We start from the raw sequence: 14,229 nt of genomic DNA on the forward strand, positions 1-14,229 counted from the left end.
CTTTTCTCACCATGATATCCCTCACTCCATAGCTCTGGCAACCAATATGTGGAATCCACTAGCTAATCAGTATGTCTATTCCAATTATGCATTCTAGAACTGAGAAAATAACCTCAGTTATAACAAATAACTCTGTAATAACCCAAGATTGATCTGGGGACTCACTGAATCTACTGTTGAGAAGGACCTGAGCTACACTCCATTGATCTCCTGACCTCCCTAGTTCCCTACTCTGACTAGAGGGACATATTGCCATTTTGGGTCTCCTGGAATCATTGTCAGTTCAGAACCATTGTCTAGTACTCCCCAAAAGGTCTGATTATTTCCTTTCTCCAAGGCACACTTACCCTAGAAAGGCCATAGGTCCCTTGTGGCAGTCTGGGAGAAAGATTGACAGTATAAATTTTGGTAGTATACTAAGGTCCTTCCTTCTTCAAAGGGACCCAGCCTCCCCTTCACTCAATGAGTCCTGGGTTTATAAGCCAGCTTAAGTCTGGAAAATGATTGACGGATCATGATTCAATTTTTTAATTCATGTTAGATTTTTTTCCACTTGACCTAGAACTTTTCTACGTACACAAATCAAATAAGAATTTAATAAGACTCCTATCTGTTTAACTTCTAAGAACATTATGATCAACTAGCCAATACCTTATCTTCACAAGGATCAGACTATTTTGACTGCTGCTTTGACTTTTTGTCGTTCATTAAGGCAACCACACTCATCTTTCCATTGGCTATTGAGCTTGCCCCTTTGCCCCTGCCACTCTGAAATCCAATTATTCTCATCACACTTACATTTCCCTATTCAGTGGCTGCAATTTCCACTAGAGAAGGGTTTGATCTGTAGAGAAAAGCAAGCACAGAGCTCCTCAAGGATGCTGAAATTTCCCTCACAAATTGCTTGCTGTAGTGGTGAAACGTGTGTCTTCTGGACACTCCCAGTGTGAGGGACTAAGTCTTAAATGACAAATTCACTCTACCGTTCCAATCTCCCTAAGCCTTTGAATACCTTTTCTACATGAAGCCAACGCAGTTCTGGCATTTTTAACTTTCTCCTCGTGGGCCACTTTTTGGTCCATGTTTTAGCCAATCAACCAAACAAGTAGTTAGAGCCATTTCTAACTCCCTGAGCTGCACCATTAAATGCAGAATCTCTGCTTAGTGAGCCCATATCAGTAAATTTGGCCTAATTCAACTTTTTGTTCCTTCCACCATTATCCTAGACCTTTAATATCCATACTACACAGGTCCCCTGGATTTCTGCTTGTAGAAATAAGAAAACTCAGGTCATTCTTTTGGAGTGTAGCACATTTCCTCATGGGTCACACTTTGTACCTGGACTTTGGGGACCTTCTGGAACTTGAGTCTAGTTATAGGTCTAGAAGCAAAGAAGAGTGGTGGAAGTGGGTCCCCTGAAAAGACTCAGCATTATCTTGCTTGGCAGGGGAGGCAATTAGTTTCCTCTGGCAAGTAGGGTAGACAGACAGACACACACACACACACACACACACACAATACCAATTATTTCATCAAGGGGAAAATTTTAGATCTGTCATAAAATTTCTTTATGTATTTAAGCCTGTGATAATTTTTAAGATACTTCTGCTAAAGCAAAGTCTTTGATAGGATAGGCTAGTAACATACATTTACTAAAATGGGAGATACTCAAAAACAGCAAGGAAAGTACTCCAGTTATGAAATTACAGCTGAATTGTATGGAAATATGACATATCTGGAATAGGGCTTTTGTTCACATGTTTGGACCTAGAGATACCTCCCTGGGTAGATGACTGATGCTTTTCCTGGGCAATAGGAATGTGAGGAAAGTAAGGTGAGTAGCTTAGATGGAGACAGGGGAATGGAATGCACGCACTAAGTAAAGTTTCTTTGGTTCTGGTTTTCAACCAAAGATAAGCTGGTGAAGCTGAATTAAACAAGAATCACACAAACAAGCTGTTGTTGCATGCAGGTGGACCAGGGTGAAGGAGGCCAGTTCTGCAGTAGCTCTAAAGCTGCCAGGGTGGAATAACTGGGGAAAAGCAGAGCTAAAAGAGCAAATTCACATACACAATGCTGGATCAAGAGGAGAATTCCTCCAGATGTCAGTTCAGAATATTTGACAGTGCAAATATTTGATTCGGAAGTAGCCCATCTTATTCTAATAAGCAATAATTCTGAAAGAATCAATACAGGATGTAAACAAAGATTTTACAAGAAAAAAGCAGAAAAGTAACAAGATCAATGACAATTAAAAACTGGAAAAATATCAAGCAACAGATGAAAAACTTTTTTTAAATTCAATGGAGTTATTTTATCTATAAAATGTGATCTCAAAGGAGAGATATAAGAATTTAGTAAAGAAATGGTACAGCTCAGGAAAAAAGTAGAGTGTTAAAAATACTCTGAAAGGGCCAAAAAAATGTTGAAAACAGTACATAGAAAATGAATATTGCTAAAAATGTGGTAAGGCGAATTAAGGACCAGACTGAGGTAAACTAGAAAGATTTTTGAAATTAGACAAAATATAAGCATAACTGATATCACTAAAGAAGAGAACCAAGATAATAAAAGAAAATATGTAAATAAATTTTAATAAAATGTTCCATGAACATAGATTCAAAAGCAGACTATGTCCCTAGAAAAATTAAGTCAATCAATAATGAGCTCTTTCCTTGTGAAGTTACTTCGTTTCAAAAATAAACAAAGAATCCTTTGGAAATCCAGAGAGGGAAAAAGAGGTTCCTTTGATCTATATAGGAGAAAAAAAAAAGTAGCTAACCCTGGCCTTTTCCACAACAATGCTAGATGATAATGAAACAATGTCTGTGAAATCCTTATGAAAACATTATATTTCAAGAATGTTATATGCAGCCAAACTTTAACTCAGTGTAACAGTTTTAATGTGAAAAAAATCAAGGAATATGATTCTCATGAGTCTCTCCTAAATAAAGTCAAAGAAAATGAACTTTAGCTCAACAAGATATGAATGGAGAAAGTCTGGCAATATGCGCAGAATCTATTTACATGAAGGGCTAAGATATGAAAGAAGCAGGATTATTCTTACAGAACTGAATATAAATATACATCTTGAAAGCATAAAAATGATATAGCTAATAACAATTATAACAAAAATAAAAGATAAGGGGAAAGTTAATAAACACACTGATTTCATTTTTTAAACCTAGGTGTTATTAAAGTAAACAAGCACAACAAATACAACTGCATAAATATTTCACTAAGTAAAGTAATTAAATCAACTAAAATTGTATGAGGAATGACAGAGAGGAGAAAATAGATATGAACTAATTTCATCTTTGCTCATAGTTGGGAATCAACAGATTCTGTCTAAAGTTTTGAGGAATAAATTATTATAATAAGTTATTATAATCCTAAACATCATTACAACAGGAATATAAACTTTTTTATTAAAGAAACACACAAAAACACCACATTACACACATTCAAAGTAAGGGGAAAAACACCAGATAATAAAATATTTAAAGATAACAACAACAAAAGCATATACAAAATATAGTGACAAAATCTGTTATGTAATAAATGACAATGGATTGAACTCATGTAGAAAGAGAAAGAAATACGGTAAAATTACTAATAAAGTCCAGCAATATGGTACATACTACAAGCACTTATAAAACAAAGTATCTCGAAAAGGTTGCAAATAAACAGATGGAAAAAAGGTATACCAAAAAAATATAAACAACCACAAAGTAGGTGTTGGGATTTTAATGCAGACAAACTTGAATTTCAGGCTTTAAATTCAGCTTTACAGCAGTAAATGTGATTTATTTTTCAAAAATGCATCACATTATGAGAAAGTTTATAATCCATTATGATGATAAAATAATTATGAAAATCTATGTGGTAAGAAGAATTCTAAGATGGCTCCCAATATTCCTGTCCCCCTAGTATCCATGTCTTATATCAATCCCCCCACCTGAAGCTGAAATATTAAGAAAGGAAGGTTATGGGATGAAGCTCTCAATATGATGGGAAATCATTCTCATGATTATGTTATATAACATGAAAGAAGGAATTGTACAGCTATAATTAAGGTTACTAATCAATTATCTTTGAGTCAAAGGAAGAGTATTTGAGTGGTCTGAACTACTCACATGAGCCTTAAGTCTGGGTCTGGAGGCTGGAGACAGAAGTCAGAGATTGGTAGTGTGAGATGGCCTCTGGAACGGGTCACATGGCAAGAAACTGCAGACAGCTTCTAGATGCTGAGTGTTACCCTCAGCCACAGCCTGAAAAAGAATAGAGTATTCAATCTGACAGCCTCCAACAATTAAATTTTCCCAACAATCTAAGTGACCTTGAAAGAGAACTCTGAACCTCAAATGAGATAGCACTCCAAGGTGACACCTTGAGTCCAGCTGTGTGAGACCCTGAGCAGACTACACTAAACTGAGACTGAACCTTCTGACCTACAGACACTGAAATAATAAGTAGGTATTTGCAAGCCATTAAATTTGTGATAAATTGATGCATAGCTATAGATAATTAACACAATCCACATATTATAAAGTACCATGGTACCATCCAAATTGATAGAGCAAAACAAAACTATAGGAAGTTTCTGGTTTATGTACTAATACAAGATACATTTTTGCAGCATTAGTAATGGAAGACTTTAATTCATCTGTCAACATGTCAACAAGGAATCCAAAAACAGGTAAGGCTTTTAGGATATAATAGATAGCAATAGGAGGAGGTATTTTTGTGTCTATGTGTTTGTATGTATGATAGATGACAGAGAGAATCCTGTACATCATTCTGCATCCATGATAAAAAAGAATGTACCTTTTCTCCCCCTAATACCTGTAGAACATTCACAAAAGTAACCATATGATAGGCTAGAAATTTCTGTATAAGTTCCTAAAAGTAGAAATAGAAGACATATTCTGATTACAATGCAAAAAATTAGAAACTAACAATGAATTCATAAAAAGTGAAGAACAACCTACCAGTTGTCAAGTAAATTTTCTATTTTAAACAACGCATGGATCAATGAAAAAATTAATAAGTAATTACAGAGTACTGATAATACTACATTATCAAACCCTATAGTATACAATCAAAGGGTTCACAAAGAAAAATTCATAGCCTTTAATACTCAGAAAAATAAACCTGAAAACAATGAGAATATAATGAAATCAAGTATCCAAAGCAAGAAGTTATAAAAATAAAACAAATCTAAGGAAAGCAGAAAGAAAATGACACATATAAAGATGAAGTTGAATGTTTAAATTCAGGAAGAGAAAAATGGTAGGACTAAGAAATAAATTCAAAATCTTGTATTTTGTTCATAATGAAACAAGCACTCTTTTTCCTCAAATCTATATTCCCACTCTAATTATGTGAAAAACAATCAAATAAATCCAAATTCAGGTACATTTTACAAAATACCTAACCAGTGCTCTTCAAAACTGTCAAGGTCATAAATAAAGAAAGATTGCTAAACTGTTAGAGACCAGAGGAAACCAAGGAGACATGCTGACTAAATCCAACATGGAATCCGCAACATAGAACAAGAAGAGTATATTAGTGGAAAAATAGGTGAAATCCAAATAAAGTCTGAATTTTAGTTAATGTAATTGTACTAATGTTAATTTCTTAGTTTTGAAAAAATATGCTATGATTACGTAAGATGTTAGTTAACATTGGGGGGAAGTGTTTGAAGGATATAAGAGAATTTACTGTCTTTGCAACTTCCCTATAGATCTGGAATATTCCAAAGTAAAAAGTTTATTATTTAAAAAAAATCTATAAAATCTAAATATAACAATTAAAAAGAAGACACAAAATAATTATCAAAGGGCTACCTCCTCCAAACAAGCAAAGAAAAACATAACAGGCTCTAAAAATTTCATAAGGCAATTTATCAATCATTTCAGTAACTGATAACTCTACTTCTAATTAAATTATTTTGATAACATTGAAAAATTTAAAAGCACCTCATACTCTTTCCCATGAAGTTATAATTCAAACAAAATTATATTTTCCTTTCTGATTTTAATATATGCATTTATTTCTATTTTTAAATGATATTTGATGATACTTCCAGAAATGGTAAACAATGGTGGCAGTAATGATAATCTTTGTTGTATCCTACATCTTAATAAGAATGCTTCTAATTATTTTTTAATTACACCTGGTACTGACTTTTTTTTTTTTTTTTTTTTTTTTTGAGACGGAGTTTCGCTCGTTACCCAGGCTGGAGTGCAATGGCGCGATCTCGGCTCACCGCAACCTCCGCCTCCTGGGTTCAGGCAATTCTCCTGCCTCAGCCTCCTGAGTAGCTGGGATTACAGGCACGCGCCACCATGCCCAGCTAATTTTTTGTATTAGTAGAGACGAGGTTTCACCATGTTGACCAGGATGGTCTCGATCTCTTGACCTCGTGATCCACCCGTCTCGGCCTCCCAAAGTGCTGGGATTACAGGCTTGAGCCACCGCGCCCAGCCGGTACTGACTTTTTTAACTATCACATTAAGATATGAACTACATATCCATTGTATTTTAAAATGTTATCAAGTTTATATTTAAAATCTTATCAGGAATTTTGAACTCAAAAATTATTGTGTAGGGTTTCTTCTTTAGCGATTATAGATTCTCTTTTATCGAACTACCCTCTGTGTAATAAATACTATTTGGGTATAGAGCTTTAATCTTTTAATGTGCTGCCATAGTCTGCCTGCTAATCTTTTTGTTAAGTGTTGTCCAGTAATACTCATAGTAAATTTGTCTATAGTTTTAGTGCATGTGTGCATGTCCTTGTTGAGTTTGACATCAAGGTCATAGTAGCTTCATGTTTGGAAATAAGGTCCCATTAAGATGATAAGAGGCTATGCTCACTCCCTTTTAATTAGTCTCCTTCTTTCTGGCTAGTGACTAATCTCCAGATTCTGCAATATAGTATGAAATGGCATCACATGGTAAGTGATATTCTATAAAGATGTCAATGTAACTAAAATCTCTTGGAAAAAATAAACTTTTTACTGTCTCCATTATAAGGATGTTACAAGTAATGTTTAACACATGTGTGTGGGGTAGAAAGGGGGAAAAAAGGCAATTTGGTTAAAAATTGTTTTTACCTTGTATGTCCCTGCACCGTAATTTCTTCCTCACTTTCTCATGGTCCTGGAAATGACCTTCAGTACTAATTTAAAAGGATGAAACATTTTACCCATCCTACTGTTTATCCCACCCACCCTCCATCAACTGACTGGTCTCTAGGATAGTTTCCTCACTCACATTTTCCCTTCCGTCATCGCTGTGGAAACTCTTTCCACCAAATTGAAGCCCTTTCTACATAGCCTCTGATTGAATGATATTATTTCCTTATTTGAGAACCATTCTAAGTTTGCGTTTTTCCTTTTCCATTCATTTTATTGTTTTCTAGGCCTTTGGCAGATTTCTTGTCTTTGATCTCTTGAGAGCAGAGACTCTGATTATTCATCTTTGTGTTCTCTGCAGTGTGTCACAGAATATTGTCTTAGTGGATATTCATCCAGTAGTTTTTCAAAATTGTATTAAAATTATGAACCTCTAATAGACTCCACCATTATTTTAATTTACATCCAAATTAACACAGAGGAAATAGTGGAGGACTATCATAAGAAAATATGTAATCTTCTCTCTTTAGAAAAGAAATGCTTCAGTGTGGATATTAAAACTTCTCTAGACTGTTTCTTTGTAATCCGTAAGTCAAAGTCACTGATACTTAAAGCAAAACACTGACAACGTTTAGTGGACAAATTGATTTTTCCAGCCAGGACATAAGGAGAGTCAATAATAAAACCACATTCTATTAAACAGGGTCTTTTAATCCTTTCCCATTTGCATGGTCCAAAGAGTCAGACAAGTGCAGTTTAAAATTTCACTCATTCAATAGCTCATTCATTTATTCAACGAATATTTATTGAGAATCTGCTACACATTAAATATTATGCTATCCTTTTGAGAAACAAAGTAGAATAAAATTCAAACACTAGCCCCAAATTGCTTATAATCCAATGGGAGAGATTTTTAAAATTCAGCAGTTAGAAACTGCTATAAGTTATGAAGACGTTACAATGTTCAGAAAATGACAGAAGTACATTTGAAGGCACATTCAAATATGACTTTGGGCCAGAGAAGATTTGAGCTGAACTTTGAAGCATGAGTAGAATGCCTAGATGAAGGTGCAGTACATTCCAGGAAGAGGAAACAGCACCTGTAAAGTCAGGGAGAAAGAAAAAGCAACATAGGTTTGTAGAATTAAAGATTTTAGCTATGGTTTTCCAGGAAGCAGACTGTAAAATAACAGTGGATGTGCTCTTTGGATCAACACTTGGATTAATAGTGGAGGCAAAGTGTAAGAAGCAGAATTGGGTACAAGGAGGTATTGAACTGCAATGCACTTGCAAAACAGGTATCAGCTACTTCTGCAGGGTGCTCTGTAACTGGGCCTTTCATCCCAGTTGACCCTCTTTCAGGCAAGGAAGCTTGGTCTTTATTTCCCCATGTCAACTAATCATTAAATGTAGCTTGTCCCCAGAGAGGGGATATGATCTTAGGTAGGGAGACTCTCTGGCTAAGGGAATTCTCAAGAATACTTATCTAAGAGCTTTCAGCTACCAACACTACCACAAGCTGAGGAAAGAGTATTTCAATATTGAAATGGAGAAGGGTGGTCTAAACAGAACCCTGCAGCATCCATCTAAGACAAAAAGTGTATCTAGAATGAAGACTAGTCAAGAGGAAATGATAGGATTTGTGGCTAGAGAGGTGAGCAAAGACTTAGTCATGAAAGTTCCTTAAAGCTTTGCTAAGAAGTTCAAAACAGTGGGGACTTATTTAATCAGGAGAGTAGTGTCACTCCAACAAAATTATAGATGATGAAACACAAAGAGACTCATTATAAGTAACAACAGACATCTGAGTTGAAGGGTATAATTGAGGGCTGATGGCTGCTGGGAACCCCTGCACATGGGTCCAGTGGGCTTGTGTTTCAAAAGTCAAAAACAACAACAACAAAAAAAACACAGCACAGTGGGGATCTTCCAGAACATGTAGCTGGGCCTTGAAAGTGACACTCCCCTAGTGGACTGAGTTCTTCATCAGCAGGGCTGTTGGAGGCACCACCTGCCGGGTCAGAATGAATCACGAACAGGAAGGTGACAATAAATTATTTCATGGATGAACCAAAAAGTAAAAATATTTCCCTTAATTCATCAGCTGCCCACAACTCCACAGATACAAAGACAGGGAAGATGGGAAAGGGTACAGAGTACAGAGGGGTGTGAGAGAGGGAAATCCCTTCCCCATTCCAATGATAGCAAAAATAGCTAAAACTTATCTAGTACCTATAACATGTTAGGCATGCTCTAAGTGCTTTAAATGAATAACTCATTTAATCCCCACAGCAGTCCTATGGGTAAGTACTATCTTGAAAATGGGGAAACAGAGGCAGAAAGTGACCTGCTCATGGTCACAAAGCTAGCAAGTGGCAGAACCAGGCTATAAACTCGATCCTGGCTGCAGAGTTGCTAGTCTAAGCACCAAGTTATACTGTGTTTACCCTAAAACCAAAATCCTTGCCTGCTCTAGGGATCAAGGAAGACTTTTGAACAAACAGTAACATTGAAGATTTTAAATAAACAGGATTCAGTATTAACAATAATGATGACACTGTATTAATAACCAAAAGAGATGGAGAATTTATGAAATCAGACTTAGAATAGTCCATAAGGGAGATAGCCATCTATCAGAGAAAGATAGGACAAGGAAGTTGGCTGAGAAGAGGGACAGCAGTTATAGGAAAACATACAGGAAGTTGGCTGAGAAGAGGACAGTGGCAGCAGTTATAGGAAAACATAGAACCAAGTCATATATACATACATATACATATATATATATGACTTGTATATATATACACATATCTTAGAGGCTGAAACTGCTCATTCAAAAAAGTGTCATTAACATTCCTATATCGCATATCCTATTGCTAGAAAGATGCACAGGAAAGCAGTAACAACTGTAGACTCTAGGGATGGAAATTAGGGGACAGAAGCCAGAGAAGGGGAAGACTTGAAGACATTGTTCACTGTTTATACTTTTGTACTATACTGCACATGCATGTGTATTACCTTTTTACATGTTCAAATAAATAAGGTATACTATTTTAAAAGTCCAAAGACATGCTTCTATGAATAATCTAAGTTTTATTGCTACATCAAACTATATCTACATTTTGATGTAGTCTATATCTATATTTATAATCTATCTTTTGCTCTGTAAAGAGGCTATCTACTATGCATGTTTGTAAATGTCCTTTACCCTTAAATCCTCCATTCTGTCTTAATTTTTATTCTTTAGTTTCTTTTAGCCTTTATTCTTATATGATTGAATTGTTTTTTTGTCTCTAAGCCACTGAAAATTCCCCTTTTTTTCCTAGTATGAGAGGGAAGTCCTAATGAATAAATTGAAAGATATCTTCCTATGTGGATTTGAAGGAATTTTAAAATAGAGACTTGCCATCAGTTAGAGATGACCACACTAAATTTTGATACAGTTGGGTATAAACACTGTTAGAGAAGTAGAATAGTCCAAACACAATTATTGCCAATAGAGTGATAAGGCGTTTTGTTGAAAATATAAAGTGCACAGAAAATTTAGAAAGTGCAAAGAGTTAATTGATGGCATTCCAATTACAGAAACAAATTAATTAACTCCATCAATTTGTCTCTACAGGAATAGCAGGACTTAGGGAACCAGCTCCTAAGCATGCATAGTAAAACTGTGGTTCTAAGAAAGCAAGGACTGGACTACCATTCCAGGTCTTAATTTGTTTTTCAGCAACAGAGTCTACATTTCTCTTAGCTGCGGAAAAGGTCAACTTCAGAAACCCAATTATATTCAAAAGAATAACACAGACTTACGTTGGAAATAGGAGTTGCAAGCAGAGAAAAGGAGATAAGTCAAATGGCACACTGGAAACAAAGCATAAACTTGCTTGATGTAGAGGTCAGAATTTGAGTTTAAACTGAGTTCTTGCTAGCATTGAGGCATGTCTGGGCCACTCAAGATAAGGCAGGACTGGCAAGATGGAAGAGCGTGCAGGGAAAGACACCTTCTAGATGAAGATTATCAAAGTGTATGAATGTGATTCAAAGAGGGTGGGCTAGTATGAGAGGTTGATGAGTGAGTCTCACTATATTAATAGCACAGTCTAGCTGCTAACTTCTATAAAGACAGGGCTGTTGTAAAAGAGCAAAACAATGACCATCTGAAAATGATGAGAGTGAATTCAGTCACCTGTGACTTTAGCTATAAAGGGAGAGCACCTTTTGTGCAGAATCTAGTTCTTTTGATAATGGGCTACAGTAGCCATGGGACTGTAAACAATAAGCACTAGCAACAGGATGAAAGCTTTTGACAGATGGCAGAGGCAGCAGCAGATTTTGACTTCAGCAGGGATAGGCAATGTCAACACATCAAATTAAAGCAGTAAAGGAGGTATCAGACAAATCTTCAACTACTACAGATAGCTCAGATGTATAACACAAAACATTTTTTAAACTATCCAATTATTTCTGTTTTTCAAAAATATATTGGCTACTTTTAATTATTCACACTTTCAGAGGAACTTTGGAATATACTTGTCAAATTCCATAAGAATTTCTCTTGGCATTTGGATTTAAAACACTGATTTTGTAGATTAATTTATGAATACTTCCTTAAACCATTGTCTTGTCATCAGAAACATGTTTTATTTCTTGCTACTTACTTGAATATTTAGTAAAGATTTTTCTTTACTAAAGTGTAAAATGTATGATATGCAAATATATTCTTTCAGTATATGGTTTGTCTTATTTTTCTTAATGGTGTCCTTTAAAGAGCAAAAGGTTTAGTTTTGATCAAGTCCAATTTACCATTTTTTTTCTCTTTTGTGGGCCATGGTTTTAGTGTTGCATCTAAAAAAAAAAAAAACAACTTTTCCTAACCAAAAATGGCCAATATTTCAATATTTTATCCTATAAAGGTTTTATAGTTTTAGCTCTTACGATTATATTTATGAGCCATTTTACATAGGTACAAGGTAAAGTATAAATTCATCTTATTGCATTATACATCTATTGTCTCATTCTTATGTTTGTAACATAAAGTCTTGTAGCATTGGCCCACAAGTTTCTAACTTTCAGAGCTTAAGGAGATTTTCTTCATGAAGTGGAAATATGATTAATTTCAAATGCTTTTATAGTCTTACAAAAAATCGTATCCTCTCATTTTTAAAAGCCACGCAATGTAGATTAGAAAAAGAAAGAAAAGAGAAAGAAAGAGAAAACAAGAAAAGAAAGAACCACCGTGTAAAGAATCATCACCAATTATTATTTCAACCATTTCTCTAGGCCACAAGTCATTTTCTCTTAAAAAAACAAAACAAAACAAAAACGGAAGGCATAACTTAGATTATTTTGTGGCATCCACTATGACTGATGAAAAACATGATGGGGTCTGATTCTCTAGCCTTTGTCACCTGGATTCTTTCCCTAGAAGCCTTTAATATTTATCTTTATTTTTGGTAAACTGGAATTTTATAAAAATGTGTCTAGGTATATTTTAAAATTCAAATATACTGGGCACTCACACATGTTTTCAATCTAAAGACTCCAGCTACTTATCTCTGAGAAATTATACTGCTCTATTGACTGAATAATTTTTCTCTTCATGTTTTCTCCATTCTTTCTTTATGAGACTCCTAATAGCTACATATTGAATTGTAAATACTTAAGAAATTTTATGATTTGATGGCTTTGAATGTTGGGACTCTTCACTATCTGATACTATATTTTCTGTATCGATTCATCTATCAAAAGACACTTAGGTTGATTCCATATCTTGACTATTGTGAACATGCTGCAATGAACATGGGAGTAAAGATGTCTCTTTGATATCCTGCTTTTATTTTCTTTTGATAAATATCCATAAATGGGTTGTACCAATTTACATTCATGACAAAAGTTTACATGCATCCAAGGGTTTCCTTTTTTCTATACTCTCACCAACACTTACTATCTTTCATCTTTTTGATAATACTCACCCTAACAGGTGTGAGGTAATGTCTCACTGTGGTTTTAATTTGCATTTCCTTGATAATATTATTATAATATTGAGCATTTTTTTCACATACCTATTCAGCATTTGTATGTCTTTTTTTCCCCATAAGTTATTGGGGTACAGGTGGTATTTGGTTACATGAGTACATTTTTTAGTGGTGATTTGTGAGACTTTGGTGCATCCATCATCCAAGCAGTACACATTACACCATATTTGTAGTCTTTTATCCCTTGCCCCCTCCCACTCTTTCTCCCAAGTTTCCAAAGTCCATTGTATCATTCTTATGCTTTTGTGTCCTCATAGCTTAGCTCCTACATATCACTGAGAATATACAATGTTCAGGTTTCCATTCCTGAGTTACTTCACCTAGAATAATAGTTTCCAATCTCATCCAGGTCGCTGCAAATGCTGTTAATTCATTCCTTTTTATGGCTGAGTAGTATTCCATCATATATATACCAAAATTTCTTTATCCATTCTTTGATTGATCGGCATTTGGGTTGGTTCCACAATTTCGCGATTGTAAATTATGCTGCTATAAACATGTGTGTGCAAGTTTCATTTTCAAATAATGACTTCTTTTCCTCTGGGTAGATACTTAGTGGTAGGGATTGCTGGATCAAATGGTAGTTCTACTTTTAGTTCTGTAAGGAATCGCCACACTGTTTTCCTTAGTGATTGTACTAGTTTACACTCCCTGATTACCACATCCATGCCAACATCTACTGTTTTTTTATTTTTTGATTATGGTCATTCTTGCAGAAGTAAGGTGGTATCTCATTGTAGTTTTGATTTGCAATTCCCTAATCATTAGTGATTTTGAACATTTTTTTCATGTTTGTTGGCCATTTGTATATCTTCTTTTGAAAATTGTCTATTCATGTCTTTAGCATACTTTCTGATGGGATTGTTTTTTTCTTACTGATTTGTTTGAGTTTGTTGCAGATTCTGCATATTAGCCCTTTGTCAGATGTATAGATTGTGAAGATTTTCTCCCACTCTGTGGGTTGTCTGTTTACTCTGCTGACTGTTCCTTTTGCCGTGCAAAAGCTCTTTAGTTTAATTAAGTCCCAACTACTTATCTTTGTTTATATTGCATTT

At 35.0% G+C, this 14,229-nt stretch overlaps 1 protein-coding gene and 1 long non-coding RNA gene across 4 annotated transcripts in view; one reads left to right on the forward strand and one right to left on the reverse strand.

Annotated features, from left to right (window-relative positions):
• LOC105711728 (uncharacterized) overlaps positions 1 to 14,229 on the reverse strand; it is a 411,034-nt gene that overhangs the window by 194,263 nt on the left and 202,542 nt on the right. For all 3 annotated transcript variants that reach the window (XR_010340303.1, XR_010340302.1, XR_010340301.1), the window contains exon 2: positions 4,137 to 4,271. This is a non-coding gene — a long non-coding RNA (uncharacterized LOC105711728). The remainder of the gene's footprint in view (positions 1 to 4,136; positions 4,272 to 14,229) is intronic.
• The window catches only part of MROH9 (maestro heat like repeat family member 9), an 85,724-nt gene continuing 76,142 nt past the window's right edge, over positions 4,648 to 14,229 (forward strand). Inside the window, exons 1-2 of the mRNA XM_012444326.2 lie at positions 4,648 to 4,699; positions 6,916 to 6,962. Coding sequence (XP_012299749.2) covers positions 4,648 to 4,699; positions 6,916 to 6,962 — 99 coding nt within the window. The remainder of the gene's footprint in view (positions 4,700 to 6,915; positions 6,963 to 14,229) is intronic.

Source organism: Aotus nancymaae, unplaced genomic scaffold (assembly GCF_030222135.1).
Source record: "Aotus nancymaae isolate 86718 unplaced genomic scaffold, 86718_ANA_hifiasm-v0.15.2.pri h1tg000108l, whole genome shotgun sequence".
NCBI classification, from domain to species: Eukaryota; Metazoa; Chordata; class Mammalia; order Primates; family Aotidae; genus Aotus; species Aotus nancymaae.